Below are 25,970 nucleotides of genomic sequence, written 5' to 3'. Positions count from 1 at the left end.
TGAGCCTGGCCAGGCTGTGGTTCTTGAGCTACTTACCTTCTAACAGTTCATTGTGGCATTGTGGAAATGACATGGTTTACCTGCTAAGGTGAGAGACCTACCGAATGCTATTTTCTCAGAGCAGTTGCTTAATCTGGCAGATTGATAGACAGGCATTAGTGACTGCAGCAGGGGGTTAAAAGACAAGAGACACACAACTAAATCCATTTTAAAATCTTGTCTTAAATAGCAATCTGAGTGGGAATGTGCAATGAACCTAGCTGTTGGCAGATTCCTTGTTCTTTCTACTTCATTTCTTACCTTGTTTTCATTTGACAAAACTCCTATTTTTATTTTTTTCATAAAAACTGCCAAAACAGGTGTCTGCAGTTGTCTTAATAGATGAACTTAACTGTATCCTACAGAAACTAGGTTCAGGTAAATTATAGCAGCCATGGAAAAGAAAGCTTCCTCTGGGGTGTGAGGTCTGGTTTTAAACACCACTCCGGGTATTAAAAGAAAGAAAGAGGATTCGGATGGGTGCCTGGCAGTTCAGTTGTTTTGGGCTTCAAGTGTTTGCATTTCATCCAGCCACTGACCTTCTGGCAATATTTCTTCTTCACGTGCCCTCTCTGCAGTTCCCATAAAACTGTGCTGATAACGAAAGAGGATGCAAACTTCTACAGTTTCTCTTCTGTAGCACATCAAAAGAAGCAGAGCATGGAGGCATTCTTTAGCTATAAAAAATGCCTTCTACGGATGCTGAAGAGTCCATTAGCCATCTAGGGAGCTGGCTGGCATAAAAGGGGAATCTCTCACCTTGGAGTCTTTCTCGCTTTTCTGCTTCACATATTCTCAAAGCTTAATGAACATGGTTGCATTTTTTTTTGGGGGGGGGAACTTCACCTGTTGTCTAAGTTGATGAAACCTTTCAATTTAAATGCACAGAGCCTTCTTCTGTTTTGTACGTTAGTTTTTTTTTTGGAAAGAAATACACACTTCAGAATAAAGGAAGAATAAAATAAAACAAAACACCCCCCTACTTCTGTTGAGTACCTTCACTGATCTAACCTGATCTATACACGTGAAGGAGAAAGAGAACATTGTGCACTGTGAGGTGATGGAATGTGTTCCTTAGTCATTGTTCTCAAAATGCTCACATTCCTTTTATTCTTGAAATGTGCCTACCGTACAAAACATCTGAGATGGGTTTCAAAGGGTGCCTATGTATGTTGGTGACAGCTTTCCACACACAGTGCCCATCTCATCCAGCATTTCTGGCTGGCTGAGGAACTTGAGTGCTGTAATGAAAGAAAAGCTCTCCTGCACATCCAGGGCAAATCCACAGGGAAACTGGAAAAACACAGACTTGCAGAACAGAGAGGAGCTGGCACAGTTTTATTGAGGGTGATGGATATACTATACAGGACATTCCTGAATCAAATGCTAGCATCTAGGTTTTTTAAAGTGCTGTTCTGTTGAGTGGCATAAGGAGAAAAGACCACCTCCATCATTTGAAATGTCTACTATTGGCTTCAGTGGGAATCAACTTATTGATTTGGAAGTGGGGAAGGGTACTGCCGTTTCCTCATTAATTTGATCTTTTAAAATAAAAAATCCACCTTAAAATGCAGTATTTCTGTATTTAAATTCTTAGATAAAATTCTCTCAAATATGCATTTCTAATCTCAAAATATGCATTTTAGAATATATTTTATCTGAGTGATACAGGCAGAGATTAGTGAGGACAACAGTGGGCTCACAATTCTATGATTCTGTGTGGCTCAACCCCCCTCTGCCTTCGGATGCTGTGCTGTACTTACATACAACAGTGCATTCTGGGTGAACTGAAATGGAGGTGGGGGCAAGGTCAGTCACAGGAACCTGGTGCCCCTGTCTGTGCCAGGCAAATACAAAATGGGATTCCTTGCTGGACCTGGTGTCAACAGTCATGGACCCTACTGGAGCAACATGGCTCCAGGATTCGCTTTAGCATGCCATGTGCTGCCACTGAGTTTGCTGGTAAGTGCAGTGGCGTAGCGTGGGGGGTGCCAGGGGTGCCGGCCGCACCGGGCGCAACATTTGGGGGGGCGCGTTTGGCCGGCCCTCCTCGAGGAAGCAGGAACCCCACTGTCCTCGGACCTCCTCCGAAGGCTGGCGGTGGGGCGGAGAGCCTTCGGATGGCTGTCCTGAAGACTTGTGGTGGGAGCAGTGGCGTAGCGTGGGGGGTGCAGGGGGGCCTGCTGCACCTGGCGCAACATCTGGGGGGGCGTGGAAGAGACTCGAGTGCTAAAATCCACGGGTTAGGGGGCGCAAATTACTTGCCTTGCCCCGGGTTAGGGGGCGCAAATTACTTGCCTTGCCCCGGGTGCTGAGAACCCACGCTACGCCACTGGGTAAGTGCAGATCAGGTCAGCACTTGTAAATATAAAATTCCTCAAGAAACTCTACTCAGAAATCATTGTTCCTGTTTAACTGAAATGATTCCTATTTTTGTGCTTTTTAAAGCTGTTTTTCTGCTGTTTTTGTACATCATCTTGAGACATACATGCGGAAGGAGAGTAATTATTTGGTAAATAATAATACATGAAGTAGCATTCCAACCATTCCTATTGTGGGCCAAATAACCAAACAGGTATCACATTCTGATCACTGCTGATATTATTTCCATTTGCTTTGTACAGGGAGGAAAGAAACATTCATTAAGTGCTGATTTCTATTGTGAAGCCAGGAAGCTGGGGGGGGGGGCATTATGAGTTGGAAAATGAAAAAAAGGGGGGAATACTAATTCTGGCTCAGGGCATATATAAATGAGTGCCTGACAGATGAGACATTAAATCTAGATATCTGGAGCATTCATTATGACCACTCAGTTTCCTTTTAATACTGAGTGACAGAAGTACATTTAATATAGGGAGCAATCCTCATAAAAGTATGAAGGAAAGTGTTGCTAAGTGGTACCTTGTTGCATTTTTGTTTTGTTTCGTTTAGCCATAAGATTAATATATTCCCCCCCATTTAGCTGCTTCTTTGTTCATCTGAGTCTAGGGTATTCTGAGTGGTGGCAAGATACCATGTTTTACTTTTAATAATGCAAAGATCAGGAAGTTATCAGAAAGCACATTACACTGAACCAAAGCCAAACCACCTGCTACAGAAGGTAATTTTCCAGGGTTTCAGAGTAGGCAGAGAGAAAGTTGGCAAAATTACTGCTAATGCTGTCATTTTTCATGGTTTGGCAGTCCTAAGAAAAACCACGTGTGAATTCTTATAGGAAGGGCTAGCAAAACAAAGATTCCTATAGCAAAAGCAGCAGAACTGGGGGATTTGTTCCATGTGCTCCTTTATGAGGAGGGATACACATTTCATTCTCCATAGCCTCCAGAAGCTCCAGCAAAAGAAATAATTCATGACACAACATATTGAAGAATATTACTTTTGCCTGGAGAAATTTCCTTCACTGTCTGTCTGATTGTAAGGACTGAATTTCAACTTACAAATGGGTTTGGCCAACAATTTTTTTTCTGGTGCTGCTCGTATGCTCAACAGACTGCAGAAATTTAGTAAGTTATTCTCTCCTCCACTCCCCTCATCACAGAAATAAAGGAGGGAGAAAAAATTCACCAGCTAAATTCCTACATGTCAAGCTGTACTTAAGGCTTAGGAGCAGAACCAGTAAAATCTTTAGGAGCCTACCTATATAAATGGATAAAAAATAAACTTTTCATGGCACTATCACTATATGAAGCATTCCCACTCCTTTCCACAATGGAATAATAAATGATATCATGTCCTACATGAGCCAACAGTGAGCCAACAGTGTGACGCGGCAGCTAAAAAAGCCAATGCAATTATGGGCTGCATCAATAGGAGTATAGCATCTAGATCAAGGGAAGTAATAGTGCCACTGTATTCTGCTCTGGTCAGACCTCACCTGGAGTACTGTGTCCAGTTCTGGGCACCACAATTCAAGAAGGACACTGACAAACTGGAACGTGTCCAGAGGAGGGCAACCAAAATGGTCAAAGGCCTGGAAATGATGCCTTATGAGGAACGGCTAAGGGAGCTGGGCATGTTTAGCCTGGAGAAGAGGAGGTTAAGGGGTGATATGATAGCCATGTTCAAATATATTAAAGGATGTCATATAGAGGAGGGAGAAAGGTTGTTTTCTGCTGCTCCAGAGAAGCGGACACGGAGCAATGGATCCAAACTACAAGAAAGAAGATTCCACCTAAACATTAGGAAGAACTTCCTGACAGTAAGAGCTGTTTGACAGTGGAATTTGCTGCCCAGGAGTGTGGTGGAGTCTCCTACTTTGGAGGTCTTTAAGCAGAGGCTTGACAACCATATGTCAGGAGTGCTCTGATGGTGTTTCCTGCTTGGCAGGGGGTTGGACTCGATGGCCCTTGTGGTCTCTTCCAACTCTATGATTCTATGATTCTATGATCACATTATCTCTTCTCTCGTAGCAAGTGAAGAACAGACCAAGTGTTTTCACTTCATTTCACATCTTAGCTAAGCTACCTGGAGCTGTTTGCAATGTCACAGTTCCATCTTGAGTTAAAATGTAGTATTTACATGTTACACAAACATTCTGTTAATGGAGGACACCATTAGAAATGCTCTACACCTTTCTCTCTCACCCCATATCTGTTCCATTGCTTCGTTCCAATAGTCTCCCAATTTTCTTATTATATAACCCAGATTTTAAAGGGCCAAATGGAAGATGCCTCTGCAACAGATTCTGGCAGTGTCTCTGCGATCTTACTTTCATTTCCCTAATGGCTCTGTTGTAATTAGATTTGCAAAAACAGCAAAAGGTCTCATTTTGAATGGCAACAGCTGTTGACATCAACATTTTATTGAATAATTTACTGGTTTAATTTTAGCTGCAAAACAATAAAGGCCTCTTGTGAATGATTATTTTACAGGATGAAGATTTTGCTGTTGTTGCCTCTTGCTTTTGGTTGGGCATAGCCAAACTGGCTCACTGCAGAGAAACCATCTTTAACTCAAGTGGCCCATATTAAACGTTTGCAGCTCACATTACTTCAGCTGTTGCAGTGCCAGGTTTCTTTATGATTATGCTAAAGTCTATATTCTGCATGCTGAACATTGGCATTTGAATATGCACTGATTTAGAGTCTTTGCTATATGTAATACATATCGTGTAAAAAATAAGCAAGGCTCTGACTGTTTGCCTCCAAAGATGGGTAGAGAAAGCTGCAAAGATCATTTGCCTCCAAAGATGGGTAGAGAAAGCTGGCTGGGATCATAGAGCTGCCGGTCCCATTTATCAGTTGTTGTCTATGTTCATAGCCCTCTCCTTTAGAGACCAATTTTCTCTAGGGGCTGGGAGGGAGAGGAGAGGGGAAATGAGCTGATGAGAAAGATAAGAAAAATGGAAGGGATGACTCCATGATTCTGCTATCCCCTCAAGCTTCCTCTGCCTTGGCTCTAGGGAAGTCTTCAGAATTCTTGCCAGTCTGAAGCTGGAGATGTCTTAAGTTACGTTCAGGTGTGTTTTATGAAAGATAGAGCACCCTGAACCAAGTCAAGTTACTAAGCATAATGCTAAGCACTGAATGAGCTATTTATATAGCAGGTAGTGCTCTGCCACAGACCAATGTTGCTTTCTGGGTAACCCAGATATCACTATGGGCAGATGCTGCTAAAAAGGGTGAAAGATTATGCAGTGAAATGAAGTGTGGGTCAATCAGCAAGCCCAGTCTGCTTGATCTGGGCCACCTTGCTTGTGCGTGTATGTGTGTCTTCAATGGTTCATTCAGAAAGAAATATTACAGTTCTTCAGCCATAAGCACTATCTAACGAAGAAGAAGAAGAGTTTGGATTTGATATCCCGCCTTTCACTCCCCTTCAGGAGTCTCAAAGCGGCTAACAATCTCCTTTCCCTTCCTCCCCCACAACAAACACTCTGTGAGGTGAGTGGGGCTGAGAGACTTCAGAGAAGTGTGACTGGCCCAAGGTCACCCAGCAGCTGCATGTGGAGGAGCGGAGACGCGAACCCGGTCCCCCAGATTACGTGACTACCGCTCTTAACCACTACACCACACTGGCTCTCACTTCCCATTGAAGTCTTCTGGAAGCAAGTCCTTTATTTTTAATAATGTCCCATGACATCTGCTCAGCAAGCATTACCAACTGAATTATGGTACTCAGAACCAAAGGAAAAGTTCATAAATAAATATGAATGAGAGTTTCTGTATTTGTATTGGGGTTGCTTCATCCACAAATGTGCACCATTCACAAGGGGCATTCAACAGAAAACAAGAGCCATTTTAATAGGTTTAGAGGAGAAGTGTTAAACACTCGCCATTGGAACATAACAACTGAAGCAGAAATGTAATCACAGATGCCTAAAAGCAAAACCTTAGAAGATTATGTTGTTTTCCAGATATAGATGGGGATATTTTTCATCAAACAAACTATTTTGGTCACACTTTATTAAATTAGTACAGTAGCTGTATAGCTGTGGTATATGAAGGAAAAAATAGTGAATGGATATTCCAATGAAAGGCATAATCTTTATACATTTTTATAAAATCTCAAAGGTCAGAGACATTCTAACAAAAACTGACTTCTGCATTTATAATGGCGCTATCAATATAAACAGCATTTTACCAAACTCAGGGACCTAAAGAGTTGGGTATGTTTAGCCTGGATAAAAGAGGACTGAGAGGAGATATGATCGCCATCTTCAAATATCTCAAGGAAAATGGAGCAAGCTTGTTTCCTCCTGCTTCAAAGGGTAAGACCTGAACCCATGGCTTCAAGTTTTAAGAAAGGAGATTCTGACTGAACATCAGGAACAACTGCTGCTCCAGAGAAGCGGACACGGAGCATTGGATCCAAACTACAAGAAAGGCTGTTCGACAGTGGAATTTGCTGCCAAGGAGTGTGGTGGAGTCTCCTCCTTTGGAGGTCTTTAAGCAGAGGCTTGACAACCATATGTCAGGAGTGCTCTGATGGTGTTTCCTGCTTGGCAGGGGGTTGGACTCGATGGCCCTTGTGGTCTATTCCAACTCTATGATTCTATGATTCTATGATTCTATGAACTTTCTGACAGTAAGAACTGTTTGACAGTGGAACAGACTCCCACAAGAGGTGATGGACTCAGATACATTGGAAATTTTTAAACAGAGGTTGGATGGCCATCTGTCCTGGATGCTTCAGTTGAGATCCCTGCATTGCAGGAGGTTGGACTAGATGGACTACAATTCTATTATTAAAATAAACTATTTTAAAGTATCATTTTGCACACTGGCATCCATGCAACCTACACACACACTCACTCTCTCACTCTATGGTACAACCCAGTCAAAGTCAAGCATGAGCTTCACTTTCCCAGTGAAATCACGGAGTCTCAAAATGCTTAACTTAGAATGTACCTGGCTCTGTGTATATATTGCACAAATACCTACAGACTCACACAGACTCATATTGTTAATAAAATCCAATCTACAAATATAAACAAAATGGCAAATTAAGACAGGCAGGCAAGCATACATTTCTTATTCTGCAGATATTTTTTAAAAATATAACAACACACATTAACAATATTTTAAGCAAACATTGGGAAATATGGGGAAATGGCCATTACTTAAAGTATATAAGCTTACCCCTGAGTACAGTTTGGATGACAAGAGTGACATTCACGGTCTTCATCAGCATATTTGAATATGAAGCTGTTTGTCCCTTGTACACCATCAGGGCACTTTTCGACGCAGTTGGGGCCATCTTTAAAATGGAAGCACTTGGTGCACTGGTCTGCTCCCTACACAGACAAAAGGAACTACAGTGTTCAGATCTCTTCCCCACCTTGGAGCTTCCCAGGAGCTACTGAGGATATACCAAATATAGTGACCAATTTCTTTTGAAGCGCAAGATCTCTTAGTTTCTTCATGGGATCAACTGCATTTTTACTTTTATGGCTCATATTGAAGCCCTTGAAAAGCAGCAGGACTGCCTGCTTCCCATGCACTGCTCCCTTCCCCCAATTCAAGAACTTGTACTGGATTTTATTTTTCTTTCTTTGAAGGAGATGCAAGCTAACACTCACCCAGCCCTGTTTCCCAACATAACAAAGCAAAACAACCCCCCCACCCCCAAAAACCCTTGATATAAAACTTAAAACACATTTGTGGTTATGTTTTGGAGTTTACAACCAGCCATTTGGAACAGTTAAGCAAAAAATAAAATATAATGAAGAGTAAGGTATATGTAGCAGCTATCTGTTATGGTATAATCCTGCTGCCTCTAGATTGTTCTCACCGGCCCCCGGCAGGTGATCCTCCTGTTGTCCATCTTCTCGCACTGAGGGTCGCACTCCACGCAGACAGAACCATTTGCAAACTCCCTGTATTCCCTGTGGAAAGAGCAGGCGGGTTAAAGATGCTGGAGGGTCCAAACAGTAACTGGGCTGGTTCAGTTTCTGACGCAAACATGACTGCTCTGCCAGCGAGAACACTCATCTCCCCTGAGATTCTTGCATTGCAGGGGCTGGACCAGATGACCCTCGGGGTCCCTTCCAACTATACAGTGCTATGAATCAATGATTCTACCAAACCAATCTCTCCTCTGGTTTTCTCCAATTTACTTCCCACAAAAATATTGGTGGCTTGACGGCTGAGAAGACTGAGAATGAAGATGTGCCCCTGCTTTTTGTTCACAGTTCCTAAAAGCAAGGATACTGAGAGATTTTGTGTAGTGTGTGAAACTCTGGGCATGGAAAGGTGGAGGCAGCACCTACCTAAATAAAAAGACAAGTTTTGCAGATCCTGAAGAGGCTGCTAAAGGTTGTGATGAATTTGATCACCACTGGCCTAAAGTCAGCCAGAATGGTTCCCTCCATCTCATGGAACTGTAACTTTGGCAACTTTTTTGTTACAACTTAAACAACTTCACAAGTTATTCTTTTCTCTAGGGGAGAAAAAGCCTTATCCAAATGCTATATACAAGAATTATCTCTGAGCTGCCTCTGAATTCATCCGTGTTAACATGGTGCTGTGGATGGGAATTGTGAAGGACTATTAACCCCTGCCTTTCCATCCTGAGAGCAGTTTCAATGACTCTGCCTAACACCAGGCAGACCTGAACTGGCCTAACAGTTGCCCATTCAGTTCCCAAACCCCTCTTTGCATACTAGATAGGTTTGTGATTCAAGGACCCTCCACCCGCTTGGGGATAAGAAAGAGACATGGACAGAGTATATTAGGTTAATGGGCTAAAAAAGGTCACAACTTTATAGCATGTGAAAGGTATTGGCTTAGGCATTGGATAAAACAAAAGAGCGTGACTCCACTTGTTTTCTTAATGTTATGAGATTTTTGTGTGTCAACTGAGAGTTTGTTTAGACCTTGGGTTAGAACCTGTAGGCTGAGAGGGAAGGTGTGTTAAAAGGAAAATGAAATGATATTGATTTTTTTAATATATGAGTAACTTTGTATTAATGTAACATTTTCATATGTGACTGTGGGTTTTTTTGGTAATATTTTGTTTAAGTTGTGTGTTGCTTCAGTTTTCTGCACACCGCTTAGAGATATTTTTAATATATTAAGCGGCATAAAAATAATCAACCAATCAATTCAAGAGATGAACTGCAGTACTCTATACGTAGCATTAGCAAACCACACATTAAATGTATCTTCGGATCAGGGCCATCTTACCCATAGGCGCTAGGGGTGTGGGGCGCCAGGCTCTCAGGGGCGCCAGGCCAAGAGTCCGGGCCCCGAGAGTTGCGTCCAGGGAGCGCTGCAGGGGGCTCTTCTGCTGTGGGCGGCTCTGTGCCGCGAGTTCGGGTGCGACTGAGCCAGTGAGACCCTGAGGCGTCAGACGGCTCCGCCCTCCTGCGCACCTGGGACTGGGCAACCTGGGGGGGGGGTGCCGGGTGGATCTTTGCACCCCAGTGCCACATATGCTTAAGACAGCCCTGCATCAGATTATCAGTTTTCATCAGTTTTCAGATGAGGGTCTCTCTTCCAACATATTTTCTCAGTCACAACAAACCCAATGCGTCACCTCCCACTCCCACTTGCCTGCTCAGGAAGAAACAAGAGGACTATCATGTATGAGTAATAATAAACACGATGAGATTCCAGAAAGCCTGTGAACTGTAATGTTTTGAAGTGCTCATGCAGAGCTCATCTGTTGTTTTTTTGCAGCACAACAGCAAGATCTGGTGAATGAGCCGAGAGACAGGCAAGAAAAAGAGCTATCTGAATGTAAATCTGTTTTCTGTATGTACTTTTTAGAGTCAGTGTGTGTGGGAATTCTGTGCAAAACTGGAGAAACAGAGCCAACCCACCAATTTCCTACTTTCAATGCTTAGCCTAAGGCTGGAACTACACTCTGGTGGCAGACTCAGTTCGGTGAGTTGGAGTCTCTACTAAAAGGCTATAAAGTGTGGGTTAAACGGACTTCCGGGTTGGCGCCTCTGGCAATGGCGGATTTCCTCCGATCGGGAGGAACCCGCTCCATGGAAAACGGGGTCTGAACCGCCATGGCGAGGCGGAGACCCATCAAAAACCACAGGCGGGAGAAGCCTTGGATGTGGGATTCAGCTGGCACCTTTGCGCCCCCTCCACTCACAGGGAAACCCTGTTTTGGGGATCCGGAGTGACGTGGGGTGAGTGGTGTGGTGCTTTGAATCGACTGCTTCTTTCACGGAGTGAAGCCGCATTGCTGTTGCCGGAGAGCGCTGACTTTTTCCTGTGGACAATTGGATTTCAAACAACTGCCCGTGAGTAGAACGGAAAATTGAACTGTGAATTTTTTTTAATTAGGCACCAAAAGCGGGAAGGTCTAAACAGGAAGTCCGCCTTCCGCTTTTTGTAGATAGATTGAAGCAAAGACACGGCAAGCTAGAGTTCAGAAAGTCGTTTGTAAAGGACTAAATTTTCATCATTTAAAATTACTGACCCCCCCCCCTTGGAAGCAGGAGAAGAGGGGGGAACTTTTTTTAGACTGTTTAAACCTGCAGAAGAGAGAGTAAAGAAAGGTAATTTTCCACCGTCTTGAACCTGGGAGCAGGGTGTCAAGACAGACGTTTTGGAGAAGTTCATTGACTATGGACAAACGTTTTTGACAGATAGTTAAAAGAATAGAAACATATTGATTCCATTGTTCCCTTTCGCTTTTAAAAGGAACAAAATATTGACAAAATATCTGAAAAAGGAAAACTTTGTTGCTAAATCTGACTTTAAAAAAAAAAGAGGAGAAGAAAAGACGGATACAAATAGAAATTGCTTCCCCTAGAGGGAGCTTGTGAAACTGTTTTTAAAGTTGAACTGGGGAGTTTTGCAGCTGTAAAAGATTAAAGATCGCAGGACCAGACTTCAACCTTGAACAAGAATGTGCTCAGAGGCTTTGGTGCTTGCCTTTTGCAAGACAAGTGCAGAACAGTAACCTGTAAACTAGAGGAGATGGACTTGCAGCAGAAAATGGTGTTGGGCAATGGTACCTGCTCACCTCAAAACCTTGGTTTATTACCCCTCTTAAGGCTCCCAAATTATTTGAATTCCTTAACTTCTTCGGCTCATAGATATGCCTTTATAAAGGCAAGATTCAACACCTTCCCATCGAACGTGCTGAGAAATAGATTTTCCAATGGACAGATATCGCGCTTATGTGATTGTAATTGTGGGGCACCGGAATCATTGCATCACATAATCTTTGATTGTGCTTTTCACTCATCGGCCAGGAGCAAGTTTCTTGATCCATATCTAAACGGAATCGCCGATGATTCAAATGAAGCCAAACTGAGATATCTACTAAATGATGAAGACCCCCTAAGATCACTCACGGTTGCCAGATTCTTGATCAGCGTCCTATCCCTAAAGAAGAAAAACGGACTCCTGTGCGGCTCGGATAACCCTTTTAAACCATGATCTATGTTTTAGGATGTAACTAGGTGATACCACCACTGATGTCTTTTATTAACTTATGAGCAGAGGGCGATGTTTATGTTGCAAATTTATCGTAATGTATGTTGTTGGTCTTTTGCTTATTTTGCTTTGGTTCTTGTCTGTTTTCTGTAAGTTTTTGGCTGTTTTAAATTTGGAGGTTTAAGTATATATATGTTGGTGGGAAACTGTCATGTGATGGGCCAATGGCCGTAATAAATATCAATCAATCAATCAATCAATCAATCAATCAAGACAAGTGCTTTATTGGAACAGTTACATGAGAAAATGGATTTGATGACAGCTGCGATAGGAAATTTTGGACAGGCAGTGGGTACCTATATAGAACCCACTCAGGAATTAATCCAGGAATGCGCTTTGACAGATGAGATGAGGGAGGAGGCTGTTGCTGGACCTCGGGTGGCAGAGATGGAGGGAGCTGTGGCCCAGCAGGAACATGAGTCGTTGGACTTGATGAATGAACCTGGAAAGAGTCAGACTTGGAGAGATGGAGTTCTGCTTGGCTTGGAGATGGGGGGCTGGATGGACCCCCCTATGCAGAGATGTTTTGACTTTTCAAGTCTGGCTTTAGGCCAGGGGGAGCTCAGAGTTGTGGTGGCCCCTAATTTTGGAGGGGCCTTGAAACATGCCTTTAAATATCACATGGATTTCAGTGTTGACTATGGAAAAGGGTCTGACTTGTCGAGAAGGGACAAAAATATTGTCAAGTTGGAGTCTCCCAGAGTGAAAGGAGCAGAAGACAAAGTAAAGTACAGGTATAAACATGAAGAAGACCTGCGGAAGGGACATGGAAAAGACCTAAGAGCCTCAGATATAAGGTCACCAGGTTGATGGACTAGATGGATGGGACAGAAAGGACTGACAAAACCCGAGACCAGGAGAAGAGACGATGGATGAAGATTGGAAGAAAGTTTTAAAAATTTATTTAGAAAAGTATCGTAAAATTAATGAGTACAGTGGTACCCCACAAGACGAATGCCTCGCAAGACGGAAAACCCGCAAGACGAAAGGGTTTTCTGTTTTGGAGGCGCTTCGCAAGACGAATTTCCCTATGGGCTTGCATCGCAAGACGAAAGCCCATAGGGAAATGCTGGCGGTCGGGAGCAAAGACTTTCGCCCACAGCCGGCCTTCAGAAGAGGACCTCTTCTGAAGGCCGGCGGGGGGCAAAAGTCTTTGCTCCCCCCCGCCTGCCTTCCCCCCACCTGCCCCGGGCGATCTTAAAATGCTGGCGGGCGGGAGCGAAGCGTTCGCTGCCGACCCCCAGCATTTTAAAATCTCCAAGGGACAGCAGAGAAGTCTCTGTCCCGGGGAGGTTTTAAAATGCTGGGGGTCGGGAGCGTTCGCTGCCGACCCCCAGCATTTTAAAACGATGTTCCGAAGTGGGGAGGTGGGGCGGGAACATCTGCCCCAGCCGCCCCACTTCGGAACGATGTTCTGAAGGGGGGAGGGGGGGCGGGAACAGCTGCCCCATCCGCCCCACTTCGGAACGATGTTCCGAAGGGGGGAGGTGGGGCGGGAACAGCTGCCCCATCCGCCCCACTTCGGAACGATGTTCCGAAGGGGGGAGGTGGGGCGGGAACAGCTGCCCCATCCGCCCCACTTCGGAACGAAGTTCCGAAGGGGGGAGGTGGGGCGGGAACAGCTGCCCCATCCGCCCCACTTCGGAACGCTGTTCCGAAGTGGGGAGGTGGGGCGGGAACAGCTGCCCCATCCGCCCCACTTCGGAACGATGTTCCGAAGGGGGGAGGGGGGGCGGGAACAGCTGCCCCAGCCGCCCCACTTCGGAACGATGTTCTGAAGGGGGGAGGTGGGGCGGGAACAGCTGCCCCATCCGCCCCACTTCGGAACGATGTTCCGAAGTGTGGGGGTGGGGCGGGAACAGCTGCCCCAGCCGCCCCTCTTCGGAACGATGTTCCGAAGGGGGGAGGTGGGGCGGGAACAGCTGCCCCATCCGCCCCACTTCGGAACGATGTTCCGAAGGGGGGAGGGGGGGGCGGGAACAGCTGCCCCAGCCGCCCCACTTCGGAACGATGTTCTGAAGGGGGGAGGTGGGGCGGGAACAGCTGCCCCATCCGCCCCACTTCGGAACGATGTTCCGAAGTGTGGGGGTGGGGCGGGAACAGCTGCCCCAGCCGCCCCTCTTCGGAACGATGTTCCGAAGGGGGGAGGTGGGGCGGGAACAGCTGCCCCATCCGCCCCACTTCGGAACGATGTTCCGAAGGGGGGAGGTGGGGCGGGAACGATGTTCCGAAGGGGGGAGGTGGGGCGGGAACAGCTGCCCCAGCCGCCCCTCTTCGGAACGATGTTCCGAAGGGGGGAGGTGGGGCGGGAACAGCTGCCCCATCCGCCCCACTTCGGAACGATGTTCCGAAGGGGGGAGGTGGGGCGGGAACAGCTGCCCCATCCGCCCCACTTCGGAACGCTGTTCCGAAGTGGGGAGGTGGGGCGGGAACAGCTGCCCCAGCCGCCCCACTTCGGAACGATGTTCCGAAGGGGGGAGGTGGGGCGGGAACAGCTGCCCCAGCCGCCCCACTTCGGAACGATGTTCCGAAGGGGGGAGGGGGGGCGGGAACATCTGCCCCATCCGCCCCACTTCGGAACGATGTTCCGAAGGGGGGAGGGGGGGCGGGAACAGCTGCCCCAGCCGCCCCACTTCGGAACGATGTTCCGAAGGGGGGAGGTGGGGCGGGAACAGCTGCCCCATCCGCCCCACTTCCGAACGCTGTTCCGAAGTGGGGAGGTGGGGCGGGAACAGCTGCCCCAGCCGCCCCACTTCGGAACGATGTTCCGAAGGGGGGGGGCGGGAACAGCTGCCCCAGCTGCCGGGCTTCGTAGCGCTGCTGCGAAGCCGGGCGGGGGGGTGGGAACACCTTCTGAAGGCGGGCAGGGGGCGAAAGTCTTTGCTCCCCCCTGCCTGCCTTCCCAGGGGCTTTTAAATCGCCCCGGACAGCGGAGAAGTCCTCCGCTGTCCGGGGCGATTTTAAAATGCCGCCCGCCAGCATTTTAAGATCGCCCGGACAGCGGAGAAGTCCTCCGCTGTCCCAGGGTTTTTAAAAATGCTGGGGGTGGGAAGAAAAGCCCTTGTCCCCCCCCCCCCAGCCTTCAGAAGAGGTCCGGGGACAGACTGTCCCCGGACCTGGTCTGAAGGCGGTTTCCCTAGGAACGCATTAATTGATTTTCAATGCATTCCTATGGGAAACCGTGCATCGCAAGACGAAAAACCCGCAAGACGAAGAGAATTGCGGAACGAATTAATTTCGTCTTGCGAGGCACCACTGTATTAGAAAAATGTTGGAATGAAATTATTTGGCTTTAGCAGAAATGTTAAAAAGAATTATGTAAGAATAGGTTATGGTTAAAACAATTTGGTATAAGTAAAATTTAAGTTTTAAGTTTTAGGGTTTTTTATGGTAAGATAGGGTTAAAATAGATTAAGGTAATTTAATGACAGAATATTGCGAAAGATGGAAAGGATTTGCTGAGATAATTAACAACTAGAATACAAAAAAGGGAGGTGTGAGGTCGATGAAATAAGTTAATGAAAGTTAAGGATTTGGGAATATTGGATTTGTTTTTAAATTTGTTGTATATTTTTGTTTTTTAACTGTGTTGTATTGTGTGTTTTGTTTTTTCTTTTTGATTTTGGTTTCTATTGATTTGTATTGTTTAACTGTTACTTTTATCTACTGTTGTCTTTCTTTTTCTCTTTTCCTTGTTTTTTCCTTCTTCTTTTCTTTGTAATTTTAAAATTTTCAATAAATATCTTTTTTTTTAAAAAAAAGTGTGGGTTAAACGACAATTTGCAGCAGAGAAGTGGCAGATGGAATGCGGATGCTGAAAGTTTCCGTGTGTAGATAGACAGAAACTTTATTTGCATCAGCCATAGCAATAAGATAAAATATATTGGGGATAGAGCTAAATAGTTAGCTATACAAAACCCCACTTTACCCTTGTGCTCCTGAGCCCCTTGGACCCCTGCTTTCCTTCTGAAATGGGAAGCAGATGTCAATAACCTCAGTTACAGGGAAAGCAGTGAAAGGAAGGTGTTGAAGCATTCGCTGATTGGCATCACACACTCGCACCTCTGTTGTAAAGTATATGCACTATGATAAAACGGCACATTCTCAAGATGGAGGGGGAGGGAACAGCTGCTGTCGCCTGCGGTTCCTGCGCAATGTTTGCCATCTTGCCAAAGGTTGCAGGCAGCTTTACCTGCAGCAATTGTATGTTGATTGCCCTCTTAAAAGACAAAGTCCAGCAACTGGAGGAACGTGTAGCCACGCTCCAAAGAATTAGAGAGCTGGAGCTCTTCTTGGAAGCATCAGACCACACCGTCTCCATCGAGGAGGAGACAGGGGACTCCCCTGAGAAGGAGGCTAGTTCACCATCACAGGAGCCAGATATATGGAGAAACGTGACTCAGAGAAGTAGGAGGCCCCGAGTTCGTTCTGATTGTTTAGAAATACACAATCGCTTCGAGGTCCTCTCCCCTAGCCTGGAAGACGAAGAGCAGACTCCATTTGAGGATGTCTCCCTCATTTCGGTCGATCAGGTAAATGAAGACGAGCAGCAAAGTCAGTCCTCAGGGAATGCGCAGGCGACCTTGGAACGGACAGCTCATGGAAGAACCCCGACCAAACCTAAGAGGAGGCGTGTAGTGGTGATAGGGGATTCCCTACTGAGGGGAACAGAAGCAGTGATTTGTGGGCCTGACAAGATGTCTCGGGAAGTGTGCTGTCTCCCCGGGGCTAAGATCCAAGATGTAACTGAACGTCTGCAAGGAATCATAAAACCCACTGACAAATACCCCTTCCTCTTGGTTCATGTGGGAACCAATGACACTGCAAGCAATAGCCTCCAGAAGATCAAAAGAGACTACGAGGCTCTGGGCAGGAAATTGAAGCAATTAAATGCACAAATTGTCATCTCATCTGTCCTCCCAGTTGAACGACGTGGCCCAGGGAGAGAAGGAAAAATAGTGGAAGTGAACAGCTGGCTTCGCAAATGGTGTAAACAGGAACGGTTTGGATTCTTAGATCACGGACTGCAGTTTCTTGAAGATGGACTTCTGGCAAGCGATGGGCTGCACCTCACAACGGTTGGGAGGAACGTTTTTGCCAAAAATCTCAGAAACCTCATCAGGAGGGCTTTAAACTGACTAATGTGGGGGAGGGAGACAGTGCTCCTGAAGGTAGGAGTCTATCAACTGATGAAGATGATCATCCAAATGTCATAGACCAAATGGAGCAAACAGCACACAGACCTAGTGGTGGGAGGAAAAAATCCTTAAATAAGAGACACGGGGGAATGATTAATGGACTTCAATGTCTGTACACTAATGCGCAAAGCATGGGAAATAAACAAGATGAGCTTGAGCTCTTGGTACAGCAAACTAAATATGACATAATAGGCATCACTGAAACCTGGTGGGATAAGTCCCACGATTGGAATGTAATAATGGGGGGATACAATCTATTTCAGAGAAACAGACCAGACAAGAAAGGAGGAGGAGTGGCGTTATATGTCAGGGATGTGTATACCTGTGAAGAGATCCAAGATTTAGAACCTCAAAGCCAATGTGAGAGCATTTGGGTCAAAATTAAGGGAGAGAAGAATAACAGAGACCTCATTGTGGGAGTTTACTATAGATCCCCAAGCCAAACGGAGGACATAGATGATGCCTTCCTGGAACAGATGGCCAAGTATGCAAAAGGAAGGGAGATAGTAGTAATGGGGGACTTCAATTACCCGGACATTTGTTGGATGTCACACTCAGCCAAGAGCATAAGGTCAAACAGATTCCTCACTGGCCTTGCAGACAACTTCATTGTTCAGAAAGTGGGAGAAGCAACAAGAGGAACAGCCATTTTAGATCTGGTCCTAACCAATGTTGATGACCTGATTAGTGGGGTAGAAGTGGAAGGATCATTAGGCGCGAGTGATCATGCTCTTCTGAAGTTTACTATACAGCGGAAAGGAGCAGCCAAGCATACTAGGACTCAATTTCTTGACTTTAAGAAAGCCGACTTCATAAAACTTAGGGAAGTGCTGGGTGAGATCCCATGGACAGTAATACTAAAAGGAAAGGGAGTTCATGATGGCTGGGAGTTTGTTAAGAGGGAGATAGTAAAAGCACAACTTCAGGCAATACCAATGAGACGGAAACATGGAAGGTGCCTAAAGAAGCCAGGGTGGCTATCTAAAGAACTTTTAACTGAGTTAAGATTAAAAAAGGATGTGTACAAAAAATGGAAAAGGGGGGAAACCACCAAAGAGGAATTCAAACAAATAGCCAGCACATGTAGACACAAAGTCAGAAGAGCTAAAGCACAGAATGAACTCAGGCTTGCTAGAGAGGTTAAAAGCAACAAAAAAGGCTTCTATGGGTATGTTCGTAGCAAAAGGAAGAACAAAGAAACAGTGGGGTCACTCAGAGGAGAAGATGGTGAAATGCAAACAGGGGACACAGAAAGGGCTGAACTCCTCAATGCCTTCTTTGCCTCAGTCTTCTCCGATAAGGAAAACAATGCCCGACCTGAAGAATTTGGAGCAAATGATTCAGCAGAGGAAACACAGCCCAGAATAACTAAGGAGATAGTACAAGAATACTTGGCCAGTTTAGATGTATTCAAGTCTCCAGGGCCAGATGAACTGCATCCAAGAGTATTAAAAGAACTGGCAGATGTGATCTCAGAACCACTGGCAGTCATCTTTGAGAATTCCTGGAGAACAGGCGAAGTCCCGGCAGACTGGAGGAGGGCAAATGTTGTCCCTATTTTCAAAAAGGGGAAAAGAGAGGACCCAAATAATTACCGCCCAGTCAGTCTGACATCAATACCAGGGAAGATTCTGGAGCAGATCATTAAGCAAACAGTCTGTGCGCACCTAGAAAGGAATGCTGTGATCACCAATAGTCAGCATGGATTTCTGAAAAATAAGTCATGTCAGACTAACCTGATCTCGTTTTTTGACAGAATTACAAGCCTGGTAGATGAAGGGAACGCAGTGGATGTAGCCTACCTTGATTTCAGCAAGGCATTTGACAAGGTGCCCCATGATATTCTTGTAAAGAAACTGGTAAAATGCGGTCTTGACTATGCTACGACTCAGTGGATTTGTAACTGGCTGACTGACCGAACCCAAAGAGTGCTCATCAATGGTTCCTCTTCATCCTGGAGAAGAGTGACTAGTGGGGTGCCACAGGGTTCTGTCTTGGGCCCGGTCTTATTCAACATCTTTATCAACGACTTGGATGATGGACTCAAGGGCATCCTGATCAAATTTGCAGATGACACCAAACTGGGAGGGGTGGCTAACACCCCAGAGGACAGGATCACACTTCAAAACGACCTTGACAGATTAGAGAACTGGGCCAAAACAAACAAGATGAATTTTAACAGGGAGAAATGTAAAATATTGCACTTGGGCAAAAAAAATGAGAGGCACAAATACAAGATGGGTGACACCTGGCTTGAGAGCAGTACATGTGAAAAGGATCTAGGAGTCTTGGTTGACCACAAACTTGACATGAGCCAACAGTGTGACGCGGCAGCTAAAAAAGCCAATGCAATTCTGGGCTGCATCAATAGGAGTATAGCATCTAGATCAAGGGAAGTAATAGTGCCACTGTATTCTGCTCTGGTCAGACCTCACCTGGAGTACTGTGCCCAGTTCTGGGCACCACAGTTCAAGAAGGACACTGACAAACTGGAACGTGTCCAGAGGAGGGCAACCAAAATGGTCAAAGGCCTGGAAACGATGCCTTATGAGGAACGGCTAAGGGAGCTGGGCATGTTTAGCCTGGAGAAGAGGAGGTTAAGGGGTGATATGATAGCCATGTTCAAATATATAAAAGGATGTCACATAGAGGAGGGAGAAAGGTTGTTTTCTGCTGCTCCAGAGAAGCGGACACGGAGCAATGGATCCAAACTACAAGAAAGAAGATTCCACCTAAACATTAGGAAGAACTTCCTGACAGTAAGAGCTGTTCGGCAGTGGAATTTGCTGCCAAGGAGTGTGGTGGAGTCTCCTTCTTTGGAGGTCTTTAAGCAGAGGCTTGACAACCATATGTCAGGAGTGCTCTGATGGTGTTTCCTGCTTGGCAGGGGGTTGGACTCGATGGCCCTTGTGGTCTCTTCCAACTCTATGATTCTATGATTCTATGATTCTATGATTCTAAAATGCAAGCTCTGTATACTCTCATGGGATGGGAAGCACAAATAAAACCCCAGTTTAATGTTGGAAGAACAATTATAAGGATGTATGACTTGGTAATCCTAACTATTGCAATGCAATGATAAAAAATAGTGTTAAGCTGGGGAGGGGCCACCAAAGAAGAGCATCATTACCAAGAAGGACAATTATGAAGCATATAATTATAATTTCTTGAAACTCAACTCTTGGATATACATGAACAGTCTTTATTGTCTGCAGTGTTGTTCTTGTATATCTGGAAGGACACCTTCTAAAATTACACCTAGGTAGACTTTACAAAAAGGTTTTTCGCTACAGATTTTGAAAAGAAAACCTTTCAGGGAAATTGGCTATGATTACTAGATGCTAATGGGTAATTTGGACTTCTTTCATGCATCCTCTGGATAGAACATCTCTTTTTCAAGCCTCACATCAAAAAGCAGTTTAGTGCATGCTTAATTGAAGCATGTTGACTACTTAAGTTAAATACACTTTCTAAAAATCAGCCCTAAGTAGGGGATATACTTTTTGTGGTGTGCAGGGTTTCAGGGTACAGAGGTAAGGGAAAGCTGAGTGTAGTCAGACACACACTCTGGACTTTAAAACGGCCAATTTCGAAAAGCTGACGGAGCTGCTGGGTGTGATGCCATGGCCAGAATTACTCACAGAGAAGGGAGTCCAAGATGGAAGGGAGTTTCTAAAAGGAGAAATATTGAAGGCCCAAACGCAGACAATACAAACAAGAAAGAAAAGTGGGAGGCATCGAAGGAAACCGGCGTGGCTGCATAAGGAACTTTACAGATGAGGTGAGAGTTAAGAAGGGCATGTATAAGAAATGGAAGAAAGGGGAAATCACGCAGGAGGAGTAGACACGAGTAGCCAACAGAAAGTCAGATTGGCTAAAGCTCAGAATGAGTTCAGGCTTGAAAGAGAGGTTAAAAATAATAAAAAAAGGTTTATTTGGCTGTGTATGAAGTAAGAGGAAGAACAAGCAAGTCGTAGGTCCTCTGTGTGGGGAACATGGAGAAATGCTACTGGATGACAAAAAAAAGGCAGAACTACTCAACATCTACTTTGCCTCTGTCTTCACCCAAAAGGAAAGTGGTGCCCAACCTGGTGATAACAGAATAAATGATGTAAGGAGGGAACTGCAGCCCAAGATAGGAAAAGAGGTAGTATGGGAACACCTAGCTACTTGAAATGAAGTCAAATCTCCACGGCCTGATGAGCTGCATCCAAGGGTACTAAAGGAGCTTGCAGATGTAATTTCAGAGCCTTTGTCTATTATCTTTGAGAATTCTTGGAGAACAGGTGAGGTCTCTGCAGACTGGAGGTGGGCAAATTTGTCCCCATCTTCAAAAAGAGGAAAAAGGAAAATCCAGGTAACTACCGACCGGTGAATTTGACATTGATACCAGGGAAGGTCCTAGAACAAATAATTCAACAGTCCGTGTGTGAGCATTTAGAAAAGGATGCTGTGAATACCAAGACCCAACATGGGTTTCTCAAAGTTAAGTCATGCCAGACCAATCTGATTTCTTTATTTCTTTTTTTAATGGAATTACAAATTTGGTGGATCATGGAAGGAAGCTGGTAAAATGTGGGTTGAATGAGGTAACTGTTGGGTGGATTTGTAGCTGGTTGACTGACTGAACCCAAAGAGTACTCATTAATGGTTCCTCGTCATCCTGGGGAAAAGTGACAAGTGGGGTGCTGCAGGGTTCCCTCCTGGGCCCGTTGTTGTTCAATGTTTTTATAAATGACTTGGATCACGCAATGCTTCTTTAACAGGGGAATCACCTCTTACATGGGGGTTTTGTTCCTGACCACAGAGCACGTCACTGCAACATGCATGAGTGGGGAGTCTTTCATTCTGCCTCAGCTGGAGCCATTCCAGCCTTCTTCCACCCCTGCTCCATTCCGTCATGTCCTCTTTCTGCACTGAAAATGGTGCGCATTTCAGTGGAAGTGTGCATGCTGATTGTGTGAGAGTGGGGAGACGCCTGCATTCATCCAACCACCACAAATGCCCCCTTATTCTGCTTTCCATAAACTGACATTAGATTTTTGGGACCACTTCGTAGGCATCCAAATTTTTTTGCTGCTGTTGCTCATCATTTCATAATAAAAGTACTAAGAAGCTATTTCAGATTGTGCTTATCAATCCCACACTTATTTCAGATTGTTCCAGACTATTGGTTTCAAAAGATTGGCTAGTTATTTTGCTTCAAGCCGTGCTCCTCAGTCTCCCAATTCAAAGCTAATATCAGGTAAGCAAGCCTTCAAATCACAGACTGGGCTAGCAATTTCGCTTCGTGCTGGGCTATTTTCAATATTGTTCCCATTTGACGGGCACATATGACTAGCTACTAGCTATCATGTAAGAATCCTACATGGTGTCCAGCAATTATTGATTGCCTGCTGGTTGTTTGGGACATTCACCTGCAACAGCAAATTCCTTTGGGAGCAGAAAATCATGAATATTGATAATAATCTTATTTCATATGGGAATCTGAACCTAGCAACATGCTTGTTTAAATTTCAATATAATGAGTACACTTCTTGGCAAGCACAAAAAAATGCAGAGGGGGGTGTCTTACCCATCATAAAGATTACAAGCCTTTACGCAGGTCCTTCCCCTGATGAAGTGTTTGCAGGACAAACACTGGTCTGGTCCTGGCCCCCAACATCCATTTCTTGAGCATAAATGGCTGCACACCATGCCCTCCGTAGCTGCAAAATAAAGAGAATAATAACAGTTGAAAATATACAACTTCTAAATGGTGAGCATTGTTCCACCACCATCAATGCTACCCTCCACTACAGTCGACTCACACCTTACGCACACCTAACACGTGCACTTTCAACTTGATACAGTTGAAATTGCACAAATTAAATGCATGGAAGGCAGAGAACTTAAGAGTTATTTTTGTACTGGGTTTTCCCAGAGTCCAGTAAGCAACTCTGCGATCTTAAAAGTAGCCATCGTGCACTCAAGCGCTGCGCTGTACTTTTGGCAGCCCCCCCTTTTTTTTACTATATGTGATTTCAGCTTTACGAGCTGTCCCTGCAATGTAACCCACATGTAAAATGCAAGCCGACTGTATATGAAAAAGGAAAATGCAGGGTGAAATCTCTCTGCAGGGAAGAATTCCTTCTGGCTTCAATTTGCAATGACTCTCGACCAGAGCATGGGGTGGTATGGAATGACCTCCCCTAATAAAGGCCTGTCTTGCTACATCATTGTGTTTCAGGAGAGAATATGAAAATATACCCAATAGACAGACGTGGGGGCAATTACTAAGATAATTACTACAGCTGCTTCTCATTTTCTGTTCAGATTGTGTATTTGGACTTTGCTGTGTGATTTGATATGCAGTATTTATTGTTTTCTATATTAAGGCCTGAGGTGATGTGTAAATGGAAAGGCAGTTATAAATAAACAAGCAAATAAATCAAATGTCTGTTGTTATTTAGCGATTGCATTTTAAAGCCCACCTTCCCTCCAAGGAGCTCAGGGTGGCATCTCCATATATCTCCTCACAACAACCCTGTGAGGGAGAAGTTAGGCTAAGAGCTGGTCACCTTTCAGCCATACTTACCTGGGGTGGTGCAGCTGGTGGCAGCAAGAAGAGAGGGAACAAGGGAAGTCTCTCCCTCCCTTCCTTCCTCCCTCCCTCCCTGGGTGCCTGGTATGCTCTGCTCCATCACACTAGAGCAGGGGGCGGCAAGGTTTACCTCGCCTGGGCCGGTTTCACTCCAGCGGAGATCCCTCCGTGGGCTGGATCGCACGTGAACAGCGCGGTTTTTGGCGTCTGCACAGACACGATTTTCGGCGTCTGAGGATGCGCAGATGCAAATTCTCCACGCTGGTTTAGCGCAGCGCACGGAGACTCGCTGAACAGGTGGCTCAGTTCAGGGGCGGCTCGTGAGCCGGTTAAATGACCCCCGTGGGCCACTTGGGAGGGAGAAAGTGATTGAAAGGTAGACACCAAAAGAGGACCACAAGGGCGCATGGGAGCATAAATAGAAGGACAGGCCTAAGTTCTTTTAGAATGTGGTGTCTTTATGCTATATGGTTTTTTTATGCATATATACAACCTGAGCATAAGATGTAGGGGTTCACTGCATTGCTTCTCCCACAGCCACAGCCACAGCCTCTGTCTCTCAGCTGCCCAGACTGCTTCCTGCTCTCACACACCACTCTGACTGACCTGGCCAGACCCCTTGACAAGGCCAAGCCACATTCCTGAGGGCAAAACAAGGGTCTGGGGGAACTTTGGCTGCTGCTTGTCTGATACCCTCAAGAGCTATTGCCAGTCCGTGAAGACAATACTGAGTGAGATGGGCAATGGCATGTTTCCTCATCATCCTCATCTCCAAAGCCAGTCTTTGCGAAATTACTTCAGCTGTGATTCAGTTGCCTTGGACTATACCGTAGTTGTCAATCTGGGTCCCAGAGAGAAATAAGCAGCTTTGAGATACAATATCACCCAGACCATACTATGTAAATTACAAATGACATAATTATTTATTATAATTATTCTCGTGAACACCTAGGGTCAGATCAAGTTAAAGGCAAATTAGGCAATTGCTTTGGGCATTATATTACCTGGAGAAACCCCAAAACTGTCTTGCTTCCTTTTCTAAGGCATTTTTAAAGCTCCTCCTGGAAATTTGACAAGGTAATGAACTTTCTTTCCCCAACAAAGACAAAATAAGTCCCTCTACATATATAAAGGACATAAACATGAGAATAAACTTTCATTAAAAATCTTGGCTTGTCACTCTCTTTTATTAAAGGAAAGTTCCACAACAATATTACTCAGTAAATTAAACAAGTAGGAATAAAGTCAATTAGGCCACAAAGGTTTGCAAACATAATTGACTGAAGGTGTTTATGAACAAGCTGCACCTTTGCAAAATAGCACTGGCAAAGTGCTACAAAGCACTTAGGTACTATTCAGTTCTCCCCTATTCACAGTAGTCTATTATTTCCAGTAATGGAGGAGTAAGAGTTGCAACATTTTCCTGACCCATTGCCTTATTCTGTCTGGAGTTGGGACCAGTCGTGTCTGCCTCTTCGTGACCCCCTGGACCAGAGCACGCCAGGCACTTCTGTCTTCCACTGCCTCCCGCAGTTTGGTCAAACTCATGCTGGTAGCTTCGAGAACACCGTCCAACCATCTCGTCCTCTGTCGTCCCCTTCTCCTTGTGCCCTCCATCTTTCCCAACATCAGGGTCTTTTCCAGGGAGTCTTCTCTTCTCATGATCTTCTTGCAGTCCATGGGACTCTCAAGAGTCTCCTCCAGCACCATAATTCAAAAGCATCAATTCTTCGGCGATCAGCCTTCTTTACGGTCCAGCTCTCACTTCCATACATCACGACTGGGAAAACCATAGCTTTAACTATACCTTTGTTGGCAAGGTGATGTCTCTGTTTTTTAAGATTCTGTCTAGGTTTGTCATTGCTTTTCTCCCAAGAAGAAGGCGTCTTTTAATTTCATGGCTGCTGTGATCATGGAGCCCAAGAAAGTAAAAGCTCTCACTGCCTCCATTTCTTCCCCCTCTATTTGCCAGGAGGTGATGGGACCAGTGGCCATGATCTTCGTTTTCTTGATGTTGAGCTTCAGACCATATTTTGCACTCTCCTCTTTCACCCTCATTAAAAGGTTCTTTAATTCCTCCTCACTTTCTGCCATCAGTGTTTTGTCATCTGCATATCTGAGGTTGTTGATATTTCTTCCGGCATCTGCATATCTGAGGTTGTTGATATTTCTTCCGGCAATCTTAATTCCGGCTTGGGATTCATCCAGCCCAGCCTTTTGCATGATGAATTCTGCATATAACTTAAA

General features: G+C 45.2%; 1 protein-coding gene across 5 annotated transcripts in view; it reads right to left on the bottom strand.

Annotated features, from left to right (window-relative positions):
* The window catches only part of ERBB4 (erb-b2 receptor tyrosine kinase 4), an 833,408-nt gene that overhangs the window by 159,249 nt on the left and 648,189 nt on the right, over positions 1-25,970 (bottom strand). For all 5 annotated transcript variants that reach the window (XM_081196711.1, XM_081196710.1, XM_081196712.1 and 2 more), the window contains exons 13-15: positions 22,716-22,848; positions 8,272-8,365; positions 7,620-7,774 (exon numbers count right to left, since the gene is read on the bottom strand). In XM_081196711.1, coding sequence (XP_081052837.1) covers positions 7,620-7,774; positions 8,272-8,365; positions 22,716-22,848 — 382 coding nt within the window. The remainder of the gene's footprint in view (positions 1-7,619; positions 7,775-8,271; positions 8,366-22,715; positions 22,849-25,970) is intronic.

This window comes from Podarcis bocagei, assembly GCF_964188305.1.
Source record: "Podarcis bocagei genome assembly, chromosome: 1".
NCBI lineage: Eukaryota > Metazoa > Chordata > Lepidosauria > Squamata > Lacertidae > Podarcis > Podarcis bocagei.
Note: the sequence above shows the minus strand (reverse complement) of the source record. Positions and strands in the feature narration are given on the sequence as shown.